Source organism: Leptopilina heterotoma, unplaced genomic scaffold (genome assembly GCF_015476425.1).
Source record: "Leptopilina heterotoma isolate Lh14 unplaced genomic scaffold, ASM1547642v1 Lhet_42, whole genome shotgun sequence".
In the NCBI taxonomy this organism is placed as follows: Eukaryota; Metazoa; Arthropoda; class Insecta; order Hymenoptera; family Figitidae; genus Leptopilina; species Leptopilina heterotoma.
The window spans coordinates 2,767,289-2,790,023 of record NW_025111078.1 but is presented as its reverse complement, the minus strand read 5'-3'; the positions used below and the strand labels follow the sequence as shown (position 1 = coordinate 2,790,023).

The 22,735-nt window shown below is 22.4% G+C and overlaps 1 protein-coding gene across 3 annotated transcripts; it reads left to right on the top strand.

The window, feature by feature from the left end:
* Positions 1-4,479: 4,479 nt before the first annotated feature.
* On the top strand, positions 4,480-12,457 carry LOC122506448. Of its 3 annotated transcripts, none has more exons than XM_043618634.1 (5): positions 4,480-4,570; positions 6,913-6,975; positions 8,800-8,982; positions 11,115-11,441; positions 11,787-12,457. In XM_043618634.1, exons 3-5 carry the CDS (start codon positions 8,814-8,816, stop codon positions 11,801-11,803), a joined length of 513 nt encoding a protein of 170 aa, XP_043474569.1. In that variant the 5' UTR covers positions 4,480-4,570; positions 6,913-6,975; positions 8,800-8,813; the 3' UTR covers positions 11,804-12,457. The 3 variants fall into 3 exon arrangements, with proteins under 3 accessions (XP_043474569.1, XP_043474568.1, XP_043474570.1); XM_043618633.1 differs by lacking the exon at positions 4,480-4,570 and adding an exon at positions 5,450-5,636; XM_043618635.1 differs by lacking the exons at positions 4,480-4,570; positions 6,913-6,975 and adding an exon at positions 5,450-5,636.
* The last annotated feature ends 10,278 nt before the right edge of the window (positions 12,458-22,735 follow it).

The following is a 22,735-nucleotide window of genomic DNA, read 5'->3' as shown; positions in this document are numbered from 1 at the left end:
GGTGAAATAAATGAAATTTCTTTATAAAATTAATTATTAAATTAATTTTTAAATAAAGTACTTAAATAATTTTGCAATTTTTGAATTTGATATTTATTTAAATTTAAAAACATCTTTAATCGAATTTATAATTTCTCGTTTATTCGAAATTACATTTTTTTTATCAAAAGACACAAAAAATATGAAAACATTAAAAATTAAATAATTTTTTTTGTCTACACAAAAATCTCCTAATTGGAACTTTTTGTTATATTTTTAGAAAAAAGGAAATGTAATGACAAGGACAAAATATCATGTCCATTATTAAGTTTGTAAGGGATGATTACTCTCTACAACTAATGGGGGAGAAAACAAGATTTTCTTCCTTCTTATTCGATAAAAGACATATTATTTTTTAAATAAATTATATTACCATTAATGTTTTTCACATTTAAATTTAATATTTTAAAATTTCATTTCTATAACTTTTAATTACATATTGTAAAAATTCAATTTTCTTTTCTGAAAGAAGCTTTTCTTTTATAAATTTCATTTTTCACTTTTATCTATATATTTAAAAAAATAAAACAAAAAAAATGTAAAAAAAAATTTATTTATATTTATATTTTTTTTTATTTATATTAAAAAGAAAAAATATATTCTTCTTTGTGAAAAATAATTGATTTTAGGGGATGATTTAACCTAAATTTTGTTATGAATTTATAGTTATTTGTTTATATTTAACTTTTGTGTTTATTTGCTGATGTGTATTATAAAAATTCGGAATATTATTTTTTTAAACAGTTTTTGGAATAAAATTTATTTTGTACACGTTAGCATTGTGTTAATGATCAAAAAGATATGTGTATATGTATTTTTTTTTTTAAACCGAAAAGACACGTGCTGATGCATAATTCTCACGGTTACATTGAGATTTATTATCTTTTTCCTATTCTCTTTTATTTTTCTTCTTTATTATATTTCTTTAAAAGATAAATAAGCGTGGAAATATATATTGTTAATTTATTGAAAATTCTTTTGCGATCTCTAATCTAGAAAGGGAATTCAAATAAAAAAAAAAAAAGTGAGTAAACTTATTAAAATTTTTTTCTCTCAGTTTTCATTCTATTTTACACTTTTTCATTGAATCATTTTAAAATCAAAATAAAAATCAAATTTATTATTAAAAAACATTTTTTTTTTAAATTAATTTTTTAATTTAAAATTCTTTTTGATTTTTTTTTTAAAATACTTTTTTGTAGAAATGTTTATTTTCTAAAATTGTGAATTTACAAAAATTAGTTTTAATTAGTTTTTCATTTAAAAAATACTTCTTTTTAGATTTTTTTTTCAAAAATAATTTTTGTAAAAATGTTTACTTTATTTTCTAAAACAGTGAATTATTTTATAAAAAGAAAATAATAAATAAATAGACGTAAATTTATGGTGAAAATTGTTTTTTCTAAAAATAAAGTTTGTTATTGTCTTCAGTGGAATTATTTACTAAAAAGCCTATTAACTTAAGTTACGGGATAAATTAATTAGAGTATTAAATAATGTTGATAGTTTTTATAATATCAGAAAACGCCTTTGTTTCATCTCATAAATGCCGTCCTCGTGGGAATCAGTTTTTTATCATTTTCCGTTATTATAATTAGCTACCCTCCTTCGAATGACTTAATCAGTAATGTTAATTATATACAGTTTGTAAAATTTTCTATTTTTTAATTTTCCAATTTTTCTAAAATCATTAAAGTTTGATAATATAATTAAAAAATTTTTTTTCTTCAATTTTCCTTAAATAAAGGTAAAAATAGACGTTTTGGAAAAATTCAAACATAAATGTCTTGGAAATTTCTCGAAATAGGGAAAAATTAAGTTTACAAGAGTCAAATGTCAAGATGAACTGCAGTTAAGAAGTAGTTAATTGCTAAAGTCAGTTGTGAAAACACAAAACTGTCTAGTCAGAAGTAACTTCTAATTTATCAAAGACTCTTTAGTTTCTTGTTGTTTGAAAAATTAAAGTACAGTGGGTCGAGTGCAGCATTACAATGTAAAGAAAGTTTTTTTTTTTGTAAAATTAGATAAATAATTGAAAAATAGAAATTTGTTATGGGAAAACAATAATATTGTCACGCAAAATAATTAAAAAATAAAAAAAAATATACAAAAGAAATTGTATAGTTTAGAAAAATATTTGAAAAAAAATATTTAACTTTAGAAAAAAAACGATAGAATAAATAAAAAAATAGAATAAAAATTAAAAAAAAAAATTAAGAGAAATACACATAGATAAAAAGTTTGACAGAATCTTTCTGTGATTAGAAATTTATGTAAATTACGAATGAAACTCAAATGCTGGTTTAAAATTTTTTTATAAATACAACTTTTACTCATCCATTCGATTTGACCCAATTTTCTCAAATATTAACTAATTCATCAAAATTTTGTTTAGAATTCGATGTCAATTAATTAAAATACACATTCAATGTATAAACGGCAAAAAACTTTCTTATTTCTATTTAAGCCAAAAAAATTATAATAATAAGAAATTTAGTTCTATTTTTCTAGGCTTCATACTCAATAAATAATTTCAAAAAAGTAGCTTTAATACTGAAAAAAGTAGTAAAAAAGTAGCTAACGAAAATTAATTTTAACAAAAAAAATTGTTTTTGTCAATTCACAAAAATTTTATTCAGTTTCCTGATTTCAATAAAAAATATATTTATTTTTATTCTAATTTTCTGCTGAGAACTTTAATTCTAAATTTTTGAACAATTCAATTATTTTCTAAATTTTTACCCTAAAAAAATACATTTGTATTAAAATTTAATTTTTAAAAGTAAACAAATAAAATTATTTAATAAAATTTAATTTAACTTGTTCACAGGAATTAAGAAAATAAATTAATAATTTTTCAAAGTGCATAATTTAAATGTTATTACAGTTTTACAGCAAATAAAATTTTCAACGATTTCAATTTAAATAATGTTTTAAAATTTAGTTATTTTTAAAGAAAATTGAACATTTTACGCTTTTAATATTCAATTATCCAAAATTTCAACTAAAAATCGTTTTCAAATCAATTCTTATTAGAAAGTTCAACTGAAATTGAATTATTTCAATAAAAAAAGTAAATGATATATTGAATAATATTGAATGTTTCGCAAAATTTAATTCTTATAAAAAATTTATCAATTTTTTAAAAAAATAATGGAATTTCTGAGAATTATATTATTTATGAAAATAATTGAATTTTTGCGAAGAATTTTATTTAATTCTTTTTAAATAATTGAATTTCGAAAAAAAATTATTATTTATAAAATTAATTGCAATTTTGACGAGAAATTTATTTTTGAAAATAATTGAATTTTCGTAAAAAATTTTATTATTTGTAAAAATAATTGAATTTGTCAACTTTTTTAAAAATAATTGAATCTCTGAGAATAGTTTTGATAATTATGAAAGTAATTGAATTACTGCCAGGGAAAATATTTAATTTTTTTTAATTAATTGAATTCTCGTGAAAAATTTTATTATTTGGGAAAATAATTGAATTCTTGAGAAGAATTTTATTTAATTCTTTTAAAATTATTGAATTCTCGTGAAGAATTTTATTATTTGGGAAAATAATTGAATAATTGTGAGGAATTGAAAAAAGAATTTATGAATTTTTAAAAAAAAATAATTGAATTTCTGAGAATTTTATTATTTATGAAAATAATAGTTGAATTTTTGCGAAGAATTTTATTTAGTTTTTTTTTTCTTAATAATTAGATTCTCGTCAAAAATGTTATTATTTGGAAAACTAATTGAATAATTGTGAAGGATTAGAGAAAGAATTCAAGAATTTATCAATTTTTTAAAAAAGTAATTGAATTTCTAAGAAGAATTTTATTATTTATGAAAATAATCTGCAAAGCATTTTGAAGGTTATGTTTGTATTATTTTTACCTTAATTAAAACCTTCTGTTTAATTGTTTTAAAAGTAAGTTTAAGAAAGTTTAAAAATAAATAATTTAAAAATAAGTTTTAGTAAAAAAATTACAAATATAACCTTTAATTTTTTGCTTTTTGGTTCTTTCTTCAGTGACAAATGTCTTTACTAATTTGATTATATTTCTTCCTTGATTGACTCTTTGTTTTTGGTAATAATTTCACTGACCCTTGATTTTTGTAAATTTATACGCAAAGTTTATATTTATACGCAATTGCATAATTATTAAAATAAACATTTTTCAGTTCTGAAAAGCAGATCTGTCGAAAAGTTAACAATTTTTTGGGTTTTTTTATTTTTAAAAACTTGACTTTGGAGGATTGCTAATAATTAATTTTACATCTTAAATCAATTTATAACATTTAATTAAGTAAATAAACAAATTTCACTCAATGAATAATGTTAAATAAATAAATAAATTAATTAATTAATTAACTACAGACAAAAAAAGTTACGCACCTTAGTATGGACGTCAACGGTTATGAAATGCATGAAATTCCGAGGTTATAATACCACTCAAAGGGAGGTGGAAACCTAAATAATGAAGATACTTTACAGATGGCGCAGACTATTCAAAGCTGATTAACTCTACAAGTAGATTTCTCATATTATTTAGTACCTATTTATTATAATAATAAAAATAAAAATTTAAACTTTAAATTTATTTAAAAAATAAAAATTTTAACTTAAAATATATTTAAAAAATAAAATACAATTTAAACGATAGTAAATTAAATAAATATTCTTATTATTTTAATCTGACTCGGGGTGATCGATACTACTAATTTTATTATTAAATATTTTTATATTTTTTATCCCCTTCATTTTCAATAAAGAATTTTATTCCTAATTGAAAATGAAGCAAAAATGCAGGAAAATAAATGTGAGCGTTAAATAAAGAGACTATTATTCCCCTAGGGTGATAATAAGTGCTTTATTTACCGCTCACAGGTCTATAAAGTACTCATTATTGCTCTAGGGTAATAATGAGGGAAATAACCCTAGGGCAATAATGAGTACTTTATAGACCTGCGAGCGGTAAATAAAGTGAATATTATTGCCCTAGGACAATAATAGGCACTTTATTGACTGCTTGGTTATAAAATAAAGTAGCCAGAGTTGCATAAAATAATTAATAAAAAAATTCATTTCAGTTTTACGTAATTAAAAACAGAAAATTTTAATTAATAATTAATGAATTTAATTAATAATAAATTAATTAATAATACAAAAATAACCTTAAAATAATTATTACACTTTTTTAGTATACCTTTTCTTTAAATGAGCGCGACACTAAATTTTTTGTCTCGAAAACTAAAAAAAAAAAAAAAAAGAATCGTTATCGGAAAAATTGATAAATATACAGAATTAATGGGATTGTTTAGGATTGTCATGGAACGAATCAAAAGGGTGTCTCTTTGGTAGCTTGTGGGTGGTTTGGGTGGGACTATATAAACCATTCTCGGTTCACAGGACTCCACAGTCTTCTCTTCGTAACTGTTGCGTGCCCCTTTTTCCCCATTTTCTCAATATCAAGTGTTTCGAAAAAAGAATTTTTAGAAATTCCTCCTTCAACCATCTTTTAATAAACCACAAAAATAAGGCAAAACTTTTTAAAAAACAAAGTGTATACAATTATTTTAATTAATTACAAAAAAAGGTAGCTTGACATTTCATAAAAATAATAATTATAATAATAATTACCCTTATTTTCTATTCTCTTTTTCATTTTATTTTTTGATTTTTTTTCTTTCGACTCATTTTGAGAAAAAATTTAATTTTCTTTCTTGAAAATTAGTTAACAATTTTTTTTTTTTTTTTTGAAATTTTATTCAATTTTTACGCGTGTGAAAAAAAAATCTCCCTTTTTTTAGTCAATTTTCAAGGTGTTTCGAAAATTTTAAACATTTATATTTTTTTAATAACAAATTTTTTGTATTTTCTGGAGTTGATGTTTTTTAAGAATTTTAAAAATATGTCGAAAATTTATCTCTTTTTATTTTATTTTCATTAATTTGTAATAAAGAATCTAAAATAAAAAAAAATGTTAAAATATATTTTTTTTAGTAAAATAGGAATGGAAAAATTAAATTTTTTTTTTCAATTTTTTAACACCGAAAAAGTAAAATAAATAAATAGTAAAATTTTTTCTTTTTTTTCAATATTTATAGAATAAAATAATAAAGTTGTAAAATTTTGAATTTTTAAAAATTTTTAAGTACTCAAAATGTATAATTAATAAAAAAAAATAGTAAAACTTTAAAATACTGAATTTTTTTTCTAATTTTCAAAAATTGACGAAAAGTAAAATAAAGAAATAGTAAAGTTTTAAAAGAATAAAATTTGAAAAGAGTAAAATAGTAAAGTATTAAAATAATAAATTAGTAAAATTATAAAATGGTAAAATAATAAAATAGTAAAATAATAAAATAGTAAAATAGTAAAATAGTAAAATAATAAAATAGTAAAATATTAAAATAGTAAAATATTAAAATAGTAAAATAATAAAATAGTAAAATATTAAAATAGTAAAATAATAAAATAGTAAAATAATAAAATAGTTATTAAATAGTAAGACAGAAAAATGTTAAAGTAGTAAAATAGAAAAATAGTAAAATGGTAAAATAGTAAAGTGCTAATGAAGAAAAATAGGAAGATATTAAAATAAAAAAAATAGTAAGAATAGAAAAATAATAAAAAATTAAAAATTGTAGACTAATTTTAAATAACGAATAAATTAGTGTTTATTTGTTATTTGCTACTATTTTTATTTGTAAATAAAAAAATAAAAAACTACAAGTAAAATAAAATACCATAAACAGTATAAATTTCTGTCAAATATAAATTCTCCAATAAAAAAATATACTATAAATTTTCGAATGAGAAGAAAAGAGCAATTTAGTTTTCCTACTCGAAGATTTCTTTTTGTTATCCAGGGACCTTCCGGAGTGCAAAGAATATGTTGAAATTTGTTAACCTTATGGATTTTTAAAAATAAGGTCAGTGTTTCGTTAAAATTTAATATTTCAATTTTTCATTCTTTAAGACAATTATTAATTACTTTTTTTCACTCTATGTAAAAATAAATAATTTTTTAATACTTTGTAAAATTCTACTTTTTAAATGCAATAAATTTCATAAAAAAGGAATAGAGTAAAAAAAAATCAAATAGAGTAAAAAAATAAAGAAGAATAAAAAAGAATAGAATAAAGTAAAAATTCATTATATTTCCTTTTATTAACCATTTGATTTCATTTAATAATTAATTTCATTAATTAATAATTTTAATTTGATCTAATTTTTTAAAAAATAGATAAAATAGAAGAGAATAAAATAATATAGGATAGAATAAGAAAAAATAAAAAAATAAGGGACAGAATGAAAAAAAAAATTAGAAGAGAATAAAGTAGAATAGAATACAATAGAAAGAAAAGAATAAAATAAAATAAAAAGGGGATAAGAAATAATTTTTTTTTTTAAATTGAAAAATTTATAAAAGTGCATTGACATCATCGTTTGGTGTATTAAAAAGGTATAGTCGGTTCAATTTATCACAATGACACTGTTGCTTCAATCACATTAATGTCGTTTTTTCATATACACTATATACAATATTATGTCAAGGCTGACATTATAAAAAAGAGAAAAAATAAATTCTTAAAGAATACTTCTTTATTAAAACTAATTACAAATTTTCTCCTTTCTTCATCTAAATAAATTCAAATATAGTTCCTCGCCAACTAACTTTGTAAATTAATTAAATAAAAGCATCGAATCAATCAACTTTTCTCAATGTACAAAATAATGTCAATTAAACGTCGTTTTAATTACCAAATGGCAAAATTCATCACAGTAAAATCAAATTAACAACAAAGAAACATAAAATTAAAACCAAGCATCAAAGTTAAAAAAAATTTTAAAAAAATTAAAAAAAAAATTTTTTTTATTTTAAGAAATTCTTTGAAAAATTTAGAAAATTTAAAATACTATTATTTAAAATACTAAATACTTATTTTCATTTACTTCACTGTTTTTTTTTTTCAATCAAATTTATACTAAAGAGGATCAAATTGACACCAAAAATTTGGATCAATTTTTTATTTGATCCACATTTTTGTTATCAATTCGTTACAATTTGATACTATTAAGCTTTATTTTGTAAAAATTTAATTTCTTCAATTTAATTCTATTATTAAAATTATTCAATTTTGTAAAAATTTAATTTATTAAATTTAATTTTATTATTAAAAATTATTTAATTTTGTAAAAATAAAAATAATTAATAATATATTGTCAAATGATTTTTTATATTACAATATTTTTCTTACTTTTTTATGGAGAAAAAAAATGAGAGGAAAATATGAGAATTTATTAGTAGTTAATTTAAAGAATTGTCTCTCAATAATAAGGGGTTTGTAATGGAAGGAACTTTTCTTGTGCAATAGCCTCAGGTGCATTGTTTTCAAAATAGAAGTTTATTTTCTATTTTTTAAATAAAGAAACTTTTTTAAATTGATACTCGTAAATTTTATTATTTATTTTTATATAGAAAAAAGAAATAATATAAATCATTATTTTTAATTAGAGTTAAATTCCAGATGAAATTGTTTATTATTATATGTAAGTTTTAAAATTTGCATATATATTTTACAAAATTTACTATGCAAAAGATAAAAATTTTTATTTTCTTTTTAAAAAAAGGTTTTCTCTAACTCCTTAAAGAAAAAAAAAATTGTAGATAAAAATTGAAAAATTTTATGTAAAATATGTAAAAAAAAAATTTATATACAAATTTTTTTTTATACGCTTTTTCTATGTTTCAGATAAAAAAAAAAAAATGATCGCCAACAGTAGAAAAGTACGACTTGCGTCAGCCGTATTAGGCTTCAGTAGTATAGAATTGATGATATGGCTTTGGATCAGCTGCAATTTTGTAACTCTGGCTTTTTCGCAAAACAATTTTTACACAAGTGGTCGATACGGCAAAAGAGAAGAAAGTGCTGCTCGTATGTAATTTTATTTAAATTTAATTCAAATTTATTTTATTTTTTCAAAAAAAAATTTTCAAAATTAAAAAATTTTTTTTTTTTAAATTAATCTTTTTAAAAAATTTTTTTTTTTAAATTAAAAAAGAAAAGTATTTTATGAAAAAAAAATGAAAATCTTATTGAAAAAAAATATTTTTTTAATGATAAATTCTTTCTGAGGAAAGTCTTATAAATTATAGAAGAAATATAAGAAAATAATTTTTCCGGAAAATAATTTTTTAGATGAAATATTTTTTAATTATACAGTTTTTCGCCTAAAATATTTGTTAGTTGAACATATTTTTTTGCTTGAAATATTTTTTATTTGAAAAATTTTGTAATTAAAAGAGAATATTTGATGGTTGAAAAATTTTTCGCTTAAAATATTTATTCGTTGAAACTTTCTTTGCTTTAAATATTTGTTTAGTTGAGAATTTCTTTGCTTGAAATATTTGTTTAGTTGAGAATTTCTTTTGCTTGAAATATTTTTTAGTTGAAAATTTCTTTGCTTGAAATATTTGTCAATGGAAAAATTTTGAACTGAAAACATATTTGTTAGTTAAAAAAATTTTTGTACCTAAAAAATATTTTCTATAGTTGAAAAATTTTTTACTTATATAAAGAAAGTTAGTTGAAAAATTTTTCACCAAAAAAATATTTGTTAGTTGAAAAAAAATTTTGTACTTAAAAACATTTTTTCAGTTGAAAAATTTGTTGCTTAAAATATTTTTTAGTTGAAAAATTTGTTGCTTAAAATATTTTTTAGTTGAAAAATTTGTTGCTTAAAATATTCTTTAGTTAAAAAAATTGTTGCTTAAAAATTTTTTATGTGCAAAATTTTGCATAGTTTCATAATTTTAAACTTAAAAAAAATATTTGTTCTTTGAAAAATTTGTTGCTTAAAATATTCGTTAGTTGAAGAATTTTCTACTTAAAAAATATTTGTTAGATGAAAAATTTCGTACGTAGAAAATATTCATTGACAAAATATTCACTTGACAAATTTGTTTATTAAAATATTTTTTAGTTGAAAAATTTGTTACTTAAAACATTTTTTAGATACAAAGCTAGATACAAAGTTTTTAAGTTAAAAAATTGTTTGGATAAAGTATGTTTCAGATCCAGAATGTTTTAAATTTTTTTTTTTTTTTTTTTTTTTTTTTTTAATTAAACAATGTTTTTTATCTAAAAAAAAAATTGTTGAGATTGTAGAAACAGAGATGTTTTTTTCATTCGTTATACAAAATGAAAAAGTAATGTTATTTTTATTTTTGCATTCGCAAAAAGAGAAACAGTGGTTGGTAGTGTTGCATTTTTTTCTTTGACTTGTCGTCGAGTCTTAAAAAGAACTAAATAATAAAAAGGGACACACTAATTACATTAGTGTATTTCATGACTCTATTATTAAGATAGGTCATTGGTCACTTTGTGTCGAATACCAAAGTGTGGTTCAAATAGCTACAATTAAATTGTGTTTCTCGTCGGATGTTACATGATCTTTTGTTGTTTTGATGATGATGTTCTCAGCTTCCGGAAATTGAAAGCCAAAATGCCTTTTTGCATGGCTAATTACATTAAGAAGAGTATAATCTTCAGTTCATATGTATTAGCTATTTATATAATTAAGTTATTTAGCATTCATTGACGTTTCTGAATGTTCTACGTCATTAAATATTCTTTTCATTTTTAATTAAAATTATTCTACACTACATCATTTTAAATATAATGATGATAGATTAATTTATAAATTATTTCACTTTCGCGAAATGTATTTTAAATGTTTGTTTTATAATATTTAATAAATTTTTTTTTTATTATTTTTTAGCATTATTTTATTTACCGCTCGCTCTTTCAGTGTTCATTATTTCCCTAGGGCAATTATAGTCACTTAAAGAGCGAGCGGTAAACTACTCATTATTGCCCTAGGGCAATAATGGTCACTTTATTCACCGCTCGTAGGTCAATAAACTACTCATTATTACCCTAGGGCAATAATGATGTACTTAAAGAAAATATAACCAATTTTATTCCTAATACACTGCATAAGTAATTGTAATGAATTATAAAAAATAAAATTAATTTAAAAATTTATTTTTTTTTAAATACTTTAGCAGTAGGTGAAGTATTCCTGGCTGGGAGTAGATATGGAAGAAGTGGAATGATGACAATGAAAAATTCACGAACCGGACCTAAGGTCTCTGACATGGCACCCAGAGTCGATCGTTTCTACACTGGAAGTCGTTATGGAAAAAGGGCTCATTCACAATTTTATAATGCAGCAGCCTTAAGGGATTTTGAGGAAGTCCTCAATTATTTGGATCGAATGCAGCATATAAAAAAAGAGGATCGAATGAAATATGACAGAAATAAGGAGAACAATGAAGACGTGGACAAACAAGATGATGAGCAAAATCCTCTAGTGCTTTGCGAAATGTTTAGTAAGCATTCTAGATTAATTTCTTGAAAACAATATTTTTTTTACTCTTTTTTTCTAAATTATACAAATTCCATGCTTTTTGAGACGTTCTTCTATTCAGTTCTTTTCAATTTAACACAATTTTTAAACATTTGCCCAAAAAAAAAAGAGTTTTTGAGAACACTGATTACGAATTTAAGGTCAGATTCTCAAAATTCAAAATGGCGGATCCAATATGGCGGTCTTTTAGAATTTACTTGAAATCGAGTGAAACTTGTTACTCAGGGATTTTTGAGGTCGCTGATTATGATAAAATAATAAAATAAATACATTAATGTTATTAATATAATAAATTTTCTGTTTTCAGATACAAGTCGCTGCTAATAAAAAAGAAATTTCCATTGGCTTTGAAAAAGGAGTAGTGTCGTTTTTTGTCGATTCTCCGTTTAAAATCAAGAACATCTTTAGCATCAAACATAGTAGAGAAAACATTGAAGAAAAAAAAATTCATTCCCTCCCCTAAGAAAAAAATAAATATCTTCTTAGTCGCATTTCAAAGAAAATTATTTAAAATTTAAATACTCTTTGTTTGCAATAAAAAAAAATTCCTCAATTATTTTTTTAATTTTAATCATCTATTTTGCGTTAGATGATAAATCATCGATGAAAAATATTTACCACATTTCTTTTTTCACATTTCAAAAAAAAAAAAAAAAAAAAAAAAAATCCACTCACAGGAAGAGATATATATCTTTGTCATTGTCAATTATAATTAATTAACAAAATAGAAATTAGAAATTTATTATAAATTACATAAAACAAAATGAATCATATATATAAAAAAATATAAATATATATCTAGTAGTGTTCAGAGGAACAAAAGAAAATTGAATTGAACATTAATTATAATGCAATTACAGAATATGTTATAATTTCTACAAAATATATATATGTAGAGAGAGGGAGAGAGTTTATTGTCCCGTTTATATAATACAAAAAAAATGCAAAGTAGAGAATAAAAATAATTTCTATAAATTTGTCAAATGAAATTAAAACAAAAATAATTTACAATTCTATTCTATAGATCATAGCAAGAATATAAATTTTCTTTCTGCGAGATTTTTTTTTTCTTTTTCGCTTATGTTTTAATGCAAAAAAAAAAAAAATTATATTTTAAAAATTCAAATTCTTTCGAACCGAAATAAATATAACTGTATATATTTCTACAATATATGAGTGTCCATAATTATTGTTAAAATAAAAAGAAATTTAATTTTAATGAACAAAAAAATCTCCAATAGAACAAATTTATAATTTACGCTTACTTTTTATTTTTTCATTTAAAATAATGTTAATAATAATAACAACAAAAATAATAATGATAATAATAATAACAACGAAAATAATAATGATAATAATAATAATAATAACAACGAAAATAATAATGATAATAATAATAATAATAATAATAATAATAACGAAAATAATAATGATAATAATAATAATAATAATAATAATAACAACGAAAATAATCATGATAATAATAGTAATAATAGTAACAATAATAATAACAATAGCAACAACAATAATACTAATAATAATAATAATTATAATTATAATACGAATTATAATTTTTTTTAGAAGAGGAGGTGAAATGCTGCATGTGGATGAAGTACTAAAAATAATTAATAATAATAATAATAATAATAATAATAACAATACTAATAAAATTTTTTTTTAAGAGGTAAAATTAATAATAATAAAAGAATTAATTTTATTTCTAAATTAATATGAAGATAGTATTTAAAATATTTGCTAATAAGTCTAATGAGTTGAGTATTTAAAGATGATCAATTAAAAATTACCAAGAATAGGAAAAATAATAATTTTTCTCTAACGTTTAAAATGGTATAATGAATTTTATTGCATTTAATATATGTATAATTTCTTTTTTTCTCATATATACATTAGATTCCTAGAGAGTAACCGAAGGCTTCCTTGCAGAAATTCATGGGCCGTGAAATTATTTCCAGTTAACGTTCACCGCTTGACTTTTGCAATTTTATAATGCCTTTCGAGAGAGAAAAAAAATAGAAGTTGAATTAATTTCACAATTTTAATAGCTTCTCCATATATCGTATTCGACAATCATAATTTATATATAATATATACAAAACAATAGAAGATGTTTTTAAATATTTTAAATTATTTCGATCAAAAAAATTTTCTTTTATTATACTGACAAAAATAAGCAAAATTATTATTTTCAATTATTGTTTATTTAATTAATAAAAATTAATAATTAATTTGTAAATAAAAATAAATAATTAAATTAGAAATTAAAATAAATAATTCATTTAGAAATTAAAATTAATAAATGAATTCGAAATTAAAATTAACAAATAAATTCGAAATTAAAATTAATAATATTTAAATTAAATATTAAAAAAAAAATTTTTTTATTTATCTTAATTTTGAGTTTAATTTTTATTATATGTAAATTTTGAAAACAGTTTTTATTATGTTATGTTATATTTTTTTTGGAGTAAAAATACAGAAAAGGAATCAGTGCCTATTGTAAATTATTTTTTTCCACTGTTAAAATTATTAACAAAAAGGAAAAAAAATTTTTTTTAAATTATCTTAATTTAGTGTTTATTTTTAATTAGATGTAAATTTTAAAAACAGTTTTTATTAGGCGGTTTTCAAAATTTACATATAATTAAAAATAAACTCTAAATTAAGATAACTGAAAATTTTTTTTTTTTTTTTTTTTTTTTTTTTTTTAATATTGTAAAAAATAATTTACAATCAAGGAACAATTAACATTTTTTCTGCTTGATTCAATTTTTATATTAATAAAAAGATATTTATGTAAGGTTTTTATTTCTTTTTTTCCCCATTTTGCTTTTTTTTTAGAAAAAATTTTTCTGCTCCAATTGCTTAATAATGGTGCGGATAATAAAATAAAATATGTTGAAATTCGTTGTAAAAATTATTAAAGTATCGACTCTCAAAGCACGTTTAACAACTTACGTTATTATACTGTTTTGCAGCATAAATAATTGCAAAGTGTATATAGAATACACTTTTGCCCGGTGTGAATAGAAATATATCAATTAGAAACTTTGTCACGTAGATCATTCACTTTCGCTAATGAAAATGAGACGAGTGAAGTCAACTATAATGGCATCAACAAAATCGAATTTACCATGACGTAATGTCTTCCGGGAAATACATCATTTTTTAACTATAGAGAAAAAAAAAATTTTTTTTTTATTCTATAAAAATATTACGTAAAAAAAATGTGAAGGAATTTTAAAAAAATTCTCCGAAAAAATTAACTCTTAAAGCCATAAAAAAAGTCGTTAATAAATCCAATAAAAATGATTCTAATTTAAAATATAACTATGAGAATAATTCATAATATTTTATTTTGAAAGTGAAACTTGATATTAAATATGGTAATGTGGAAATCATCAGAATATTGATTGTAATCGAAATTAATGAAGACATTTTATTTATTTTTTTTATTTTCATTTTAATAGGAAATGTAATTATTTGAATTTTAAATAAAAAAATCAACAATTTTTTTTTTAAAATTAAATACAAAAAGAAATTTAAAAAATTCGAAAAATTGAATGAAAATTCAATTCTTTTTTCATTTTTTGGTTACTTTTTAAAAAATTTGTTTTTTTTGTGTGGACTTTTTGCATATATTTTTGTTACATATATAAAATATATATATAAATAAATGAAAAGTAAAAGAGTCTCGTGGCTTTAAGTACTATTTGGGACCTACTTTTAAATGTGGTGGAGAAAGTAAAGGAGAAGGAGAAGTGACGGCAGTCGCGTGTTTGAGAAAGTAAAGTCTCGTTCACACGTACTGCAGAACGAGAGAGGAACGCAATTGCGACGAGTGACGATAAGAATTAATGTGGATCCGAGGTGTTGAAAAAAATTTTTTTTTTTTTACTCGACAAAATATAATTGAAAAACAAAAACAATACCGAAAACTAAAAATAAGGAAGAATAAAAATAAACTGAATAAATCTAATAACTTAATAATGAAAAACAAATTTTTAAGTGACTGAAAGTAAAAAAGCTTTGAATTGAAGTTAATATAAAGTTTACTTTCCATCCCCCTTGAATTTTACCCTCTTTTTACTCCACATCATATTTTTTTATTTTTTTATACTGCAATTTTTTTTTTTTTTTTTTTTTAATTTGATTTTCTTCTCACTTTTCAACTCCCGAAGTTTTTAATTGTCACTCGTTTTCAGTTTGGAATCACAACTTTGTTTCTAATCCCCACACAAACTTTTTTTTATTTTTCAATAATGTTTTTTTTTTAAATTTGATTTACTACTTGTTTTTTAATTCCCGGAGTTTTTATTTGTCACTTGTTGTTTTTAGTCTGGAATTACAACTTTATTTCTAATCCTAAAACAAGGTTGGTAGACATTAAAATTAGTTAAATTAACAAAAAAAAAAAAAAAATTCTATTTTAAAATAGAGCAAATCGTATACTAAAAAATTAACTAGATTCTTTTCCAGAATGAAAAAAGTGAAGAGAAAGACTTTTATTTTTTGAAATTTCGTTGGATATAAATCTTATTCCATACAGTAGTTGAAGAAAGGTATAATATAGTGATATGAAGAGCGAATACTAAGTAGATAAATCACTGGGTGTAAGTAGGACGAAACATATACCTAAAAGTGTGAGAAAATAACAAAATGTGAAATTTACAATTGCAAAATGTTGCACTTTTTGCAAAATTCTAAACATTAAAAAAAAAAAAAAAAAAATTGAAAGAAATAAAGTTACAATATTATCGGGTGTAAAATCATATTTACGAGATCGTTTAAGAAAATTGAGAGCATTTTAAATTTAATTTCACACCGAAAAATGAAAAATTATTGAATAAAATTTTTTTTTTCAAAAAGTCAAAAAGAAATTTGAATTTTAAGAAAATAGTTCAATACAGTATTGTATAAATAAATAAATTGACTGCAAACTTTTTTCTTGTGACAGGAAAGTATTTTTTTTTGCATTATATACTCGATGCACTGTTGAACATAGTATAATTTATAATATACAAGTTAATCAACGAGCACACGTCTTTGGACAATGAACTTTCCGCTAAATGGTTAAACAGCGAGCGAGCTCATAGTATTTTGTACGCAATTCTTAATTGCGCTATAATCTCAGATTTCTAAGCAAAAATGAAAGTGTTTGGTATTTTTTTTCTCCTTCTTCTTTTATTATTATTATCGTCAAAGTCGCAACTCTAAATTTCTCCACTCAACCGGGTAAATTATGTGCAATATCATTATTTTTAATTCTGTCACTTTATATTATATTTATATTTATAAAAGATTTCTATATGTTATAAATTATAAATTTTAGAGAAAACAAAGTGTAAACTCGTAAATTAATTTTATATGAATGAGTCTTACATTAAATTATGTCTTAAAGCAAAAGGGAAATTATATTTAAATTTTAAATCACTTTTACTACAATTTTTTTAAGATTATGAAAAATTGAGACAAAAAAAAAAGAATCAAAATTATTGTCTGGGTGATAATACTAGATTTTTTTAAGAAGAAATTTCTAATTTTAGTGTCTGGGTGACAATTTTCGATGTTCTGAAGAAGAAATGTTTAAATTGGGTGCCTGGGTGACAATTTCAGATGTGATCAAAAAGGAATTTTTAATCTGGGTGCCTGGGTGATTATTATTACCCAGGCACCCAGATTAAAAATGTCCTGGGCCCTGGGTCCTAGATATCTTGGGTGATAACCTAGAACATCTGGTATTAGCACCCAGGCACCAAATTTAAAAATACCTGAAGAATATTCAAAATTTAGTGTCTGGGTGATTATATCAGATGTGCCTAATTATCACCCAAGCACCCAATTTAAGAATACCAGAAGAATATCCCAAATTTAGTGTCTGGCTGATACTAGATGTTCTCAAGAAGAAATTCCTAATTTTAGTGTCTGGGTGAAAATTCTAAATAACCAGAAATAAGATTTTTCAAATTTTGTGCCTGGGTGACAATTTCAAATGTGCTTAAAAATGAAATTTCAATCTAAGTGCCTGGGTGATAATACAAGGTGTTCTCCCTAAGAAATTTTTAAACTGAGAGCCTTGGTGCTAATTACTCTAAATTTGATGTTTTAAAGCACTTTCGGAGAAAAATGATTAAGAAAAAAATCCTAATTTTAGTGTCTGAGTGATAATTTCAGATGTCCTGAAGAAGGGATTTTTAAATTTGGTGCTTGGGTGATAATAAAATATATCCACAAGAAGGAATTTCTAAATTAAATGCCTGGGTGATAGAACCAGATGTTCTTACAAAAGAATTTTTTAATTTGGTGCTGGGTGCTAATACCAGATATCCTGGGTGATAACTTAGGAAATCTAGTATTAGCACCTAGGCACCCAATTTAAAAGTACTACAGAAGTATCCCAAATTTAGTGTCTGGATGATTATTCTAGATGTTCTCAAGAGGAAATACTCAATTTCAGAAGTGCTCAAGAAAGAATTTTTAAATTATGTGCCTAGGTGATAATATTAACAGATGTTCACAAGAAGGAATTTCTAAATTGAGTGCCTGGGTGATAATACAAAGTGTTCTCAATGAGGAATTTTTAAATTTGGTGCCTAGGTGCTATTTACTTTAAATTTGATTTAGAAATCAAATTTTCAAGAGAAAAATTCTAATTTTAGTGTTTGGGTGATAATTTCAGATGTCCTGAAGAAGGAATTTATAAATTGGGTGCCTGGGTGACAATTTCAAATGGGCTCAAAAAGGGATTTTTAATCTAGATGCCTGGGTGATAATACCAGGTGTTCTTATTAAGGAATTTTTAAATTGCGTGCCTGGGTGCAAATACCAGATGTCCTGGGTGATAACCCAGGATAATTTAATAGCACCTATGACTGTAACAAATGAATTCGAATTCATAGCAATAAAATTCAATCATTTAAAGCAAATTTTAAAGAGACATTAACTAATGAGTATTTTGTGATAAATTTTTAAAATCCAACTGTTATTCTACAGTCGGGAAGTAATTAGAAAAATGAGGTTTATTTTTAATTATCTTTTAGTATTCAATATAGGAAAAGTAAGTTTAGATGAAAATTTGTTACAGGGTAGAAAATACGTAATAGAGGAAAAAAAAAATCTTAATCAAGAAAATGAGTCTACATATATACTGTATAGAAAAGAGTGTATATATATATATATATGTATACATAAACATTGTGTGGAATAATGTGTGAAATCATCAAAGCGCATCTCGTCTGTATATATCCATTTACCACCCATATCTCAAAGGCACAAGAGACTGACAGTGAGAAGCATTGCACTTTCAAGTCCAAGGAGAAAGTTATATGGACGAGTAACTGATTGCTATAGAGTCTTGACTACTAGATACTATAGAGGAGCATCGATGATGATCGTAATCCTGATCTGTAGCTCTTTTGCTTTAACCTAGATTTTTTTTTTAATTCAATTTTTGCATCATGTTGCATGCACATTCCATATTCTTTTTCATGCGTTCAATTCGCTAATTAAATTGCCGAATTTCTCGAATTACTCATACCTTTCTTTTATATACTAATAATATACTGTTGTATTTATCTCGTCATACCTTTGATTAAATATATCTCACGAAAAAAATTTATATGTAAAAAGACATTTATAGGTGTCCTAACATTTTTTTTTAAGTTATGGGTAAAAAACGATTTTTTGCAAAATTGAAAATCTAAAAAAAAATATAATTTTACATTTATTAATCTATCTCAAAGTACTCTTATTTTATGTCTGCACGTAAGACCTTTTATTGAGAACAAAAAAAAAAAATTCTGCACATTTTAATCCTTAAGTAAAAGAAAAGAAATTTTAAGTCAGACTTGGATTTTTAAGTGGACAAAAAAAAATTTTAGAATTCAACTATTTTGAATTTCTAAGTGGAAAAAAGTTTTTTGGCAACACAAATTATTAATTTTTATTATTATTATTATTATTTTTGTCAAGTGGAAGAAAAACTTTTAGTCGGACAATTAATTTTGAAGTAGAACAAAAGTATTGTAGTCAAACTATAATCTATTTTTTTAAGTAGAACAATAAAGGTCTTTGGTCAGACAAATAAAATTTTTATAAGATTAGAAGAAATATAAATACTGCACCCCTCCCCCCCCCCTTCAACGAAAAAAAATTTTTTATTTTCATTAAAAAAAAAAATTTTTGAATTTTTTTTTTTCAAAAAATTTTTGAATCAAATAAAAATAAATATATTTGTCTTAGTAATTCAAGATTTATTTTTATAAAATAAAACACTCACTCGCGGTTTTAAAGAGTTTTGAACATTTCCGGGACCATTTCTTGGAAAATATCCAAAATCCAAAAGTCTAAAAACGTATCCAAAAATATCCAAAGGGATCCAATGTTTCAAATGATAAAAAATAAAGGTCATTAGGATAAAAAAAAATTTGTGCCTTATTTTGAAAAAATGTGGAAAATAAAAATATACATATAATAATAGAGTATAAAAAAACAAATTAAAAACTTACAAACATAAAAGAATGTAATGTAGAGAAAAATAAATGTACGAAATAAAAAAAAATCATAATAATAATAATTTAATAATTTAATAAATTATTTAATTTCATTAAAGAAAATTATAATAATGTTTTGGTTTTATATATTTTTAAGCGTTTTGAAAATTACCTCTTTCACTTTCGTTCTTGCTTATCGCTCTAGGTGATAATTTGCGCACATATATAAGCGTCTAGGAGGATTTTTTTTTCCGGTTTCTCGAGATAAGTCGTGTACTTTCTCAAAAAAAAAAAAAAAAAAAAAAAAAAAAAAAAAACACTTACGCAATAAAAAATAATTTCTAAAGTCATAAGAGTTCCATAATAAAATAGATTTTAGCTTATTTTCCAATTGTAAAAGTAGAAAAAAATAGTAAAATAGTGTGTTAAAGAAAATAGTTTGAAGAAATGATTCTTGTTATACTGAAGTTGTAATAATATATTTTTTCATTTGTCGAAGATAAAATAAGAAGATGCTATTGAGAGAATGTACGAGAGTTATTTTAAGCGAATAAAAGTAAATTACGAGTCAGGAATGGAATTATTTGTCGATAAGTGTGGAAAAAAGGGTATCGATTACGCGTTACTGGATTTTTTCTTTTTTTTTTTTTATTTGAAGGGGGAAATTTATCAGAACTGTAGTATTTATATACAAAAATTTATACACAAACATGTGGAGTGTGTATAAAATTTATTCGTGAGGGCACTTTCGCTCTGCTGTCCCAAATAACGTCACCTTAGAATTCCAATCGGTTTTTGGAGAAACTTTTACTTTCTTCCAACTATAAGTTACGTAAACTATTTTTAAATTGAATTTAGAATTTTTTAGAAAATTGATTTTTCAAGTTTTTGTTACAAAAGTCGACGAATGTTCTTTTCAATTTAGATGAAACAAAGAAATTTTTAACAAATTTACGAAAAAAAAAAAAAAAAAAAAAACAGAAAAACATGATATTGTTATAGTTCTTTTTAGAAATGTATTCGTAAAGTAATGAGAGCATTTTTTTTATAATCTTATGAAGCAAAAATTTGCTAATTATTATAAAATAAAAGTTAAAATAAATTTAAGAAAATATTTAAAAAAATAAAATCAAGAAAAATTTTTAAAAGTTGATATTGCAACATTCTGGCAGTTGAGGCAAAAATTTTTTTTTTTTTTACAATTGTAGCAAAATTATCACAACATTTTGCCAATTGTAGCAAAATTATATCAACATTTTGCCAATTGCATCAAAAACATTTCTATACTTATTCAATTGCAGCAAAAATATTTCAATATTTTGCCAATTGCAGTAAAATTATATAGCAATTGGAGCAAAAATATTTCAACTTTCTGCCAATTGGAGCAAAATTATGGCAATTGGAGCAAAAAATATTAATATGTACAATTGTAGCAAAAATATTTAAATATTTTGTCAATTGCAGCAAAATTATTGCAATTGTAGCAAAAATATAGCAATATTTTGCCAATTGCAGCAAAATTACTACTATTGTAGCAAAAATATTTTAACATTCTGTCAATTGCTGCAAATTTTGTTGCAATTGTAGAATAAAAATATTTCAATATTTTGCCAATTGCCGCAAAATTATTGTAATTGTAGCAAAAATATTTTAACATTTTCCCAATTATGTAGCAAAAATATTTCAACTTTCTGCATATTGCAGCAAAATTATTGCTATTGTAGCAGAAACATTGCATATTTTTAGCAATTGCTGCAAAATTATTGCCATCAATGAGAAAAAAAAATGGAAATTAAAAAAAATCTCGTTTCATTAAAAAAGGATGCGGTTCTGGCATTAAGAAAGATGCGCAAAGAGAAAATCTATTTCAAAAATAATTTACAAGAAATATTTATCTCGATAAATAAATTACAATTTACTTGAGGAAATTGGAAAAAGCTGCGAATAAAAGGAAACAATAAATTATCGATAAAGGTAGATATATAAAATAAAAAGTAAAAATTATAATAATCTCTTCTCGCAAAGTGTTATCTTGTTTTATATCACCTGATTGACCTTTGATCTTCTATAATATTTCTATGAATCGAAGGTTTATATCGACATTAAGAGAAATAATTTTTTTTTCTTCCTGTTTTTTTTTTTATTGTAAAAGGCAAAATGAAGAAATTTACACTTGAGGTTATTGGCAGGGGTCAATGTTTGTCCATAAAAAAAAAATTATCAATAGACAAGAAATAGGAGTGTTCCGATCATCTGATCAAAGATTTCTCGTCAGCAATCCAAGAGGAAGCTGACAAACTGGCTTTCGCTATCACTATGTCGTTTCTCTGGCCAGTTCTCTTCGCTCATATGTACAATAAATATTTATTTTTTTCAAATTTTTTTTTCCCACCATAACTCCCACAGAGAATAATATATTTTCAAATCTTTTTCTTTCTTTCATTAATCCTACATTTTGATGTATCATTTAATGTGAATTATTTTTTTAAATTCGCGCAATTTTGTTGCCAATTAATTGAATTCCCGGCAATTAAGTGCATTTTAATGATGATCGAGTAATGAGAAAGAATTCGAATAACGTTGAAAAACAAGAAATATACACTCTGGTTCTTGTTCAACGTGTATTTATAAAAATAAAAAAAAAAAAAAAAAAAAGTCGAAAAGCGAAAGTTGTTAATATAACTTTTGCTCTTGAAATCAAAGGTGAAACGGTGGAATAACACCTTTCTTTGTCAACCAATACGAG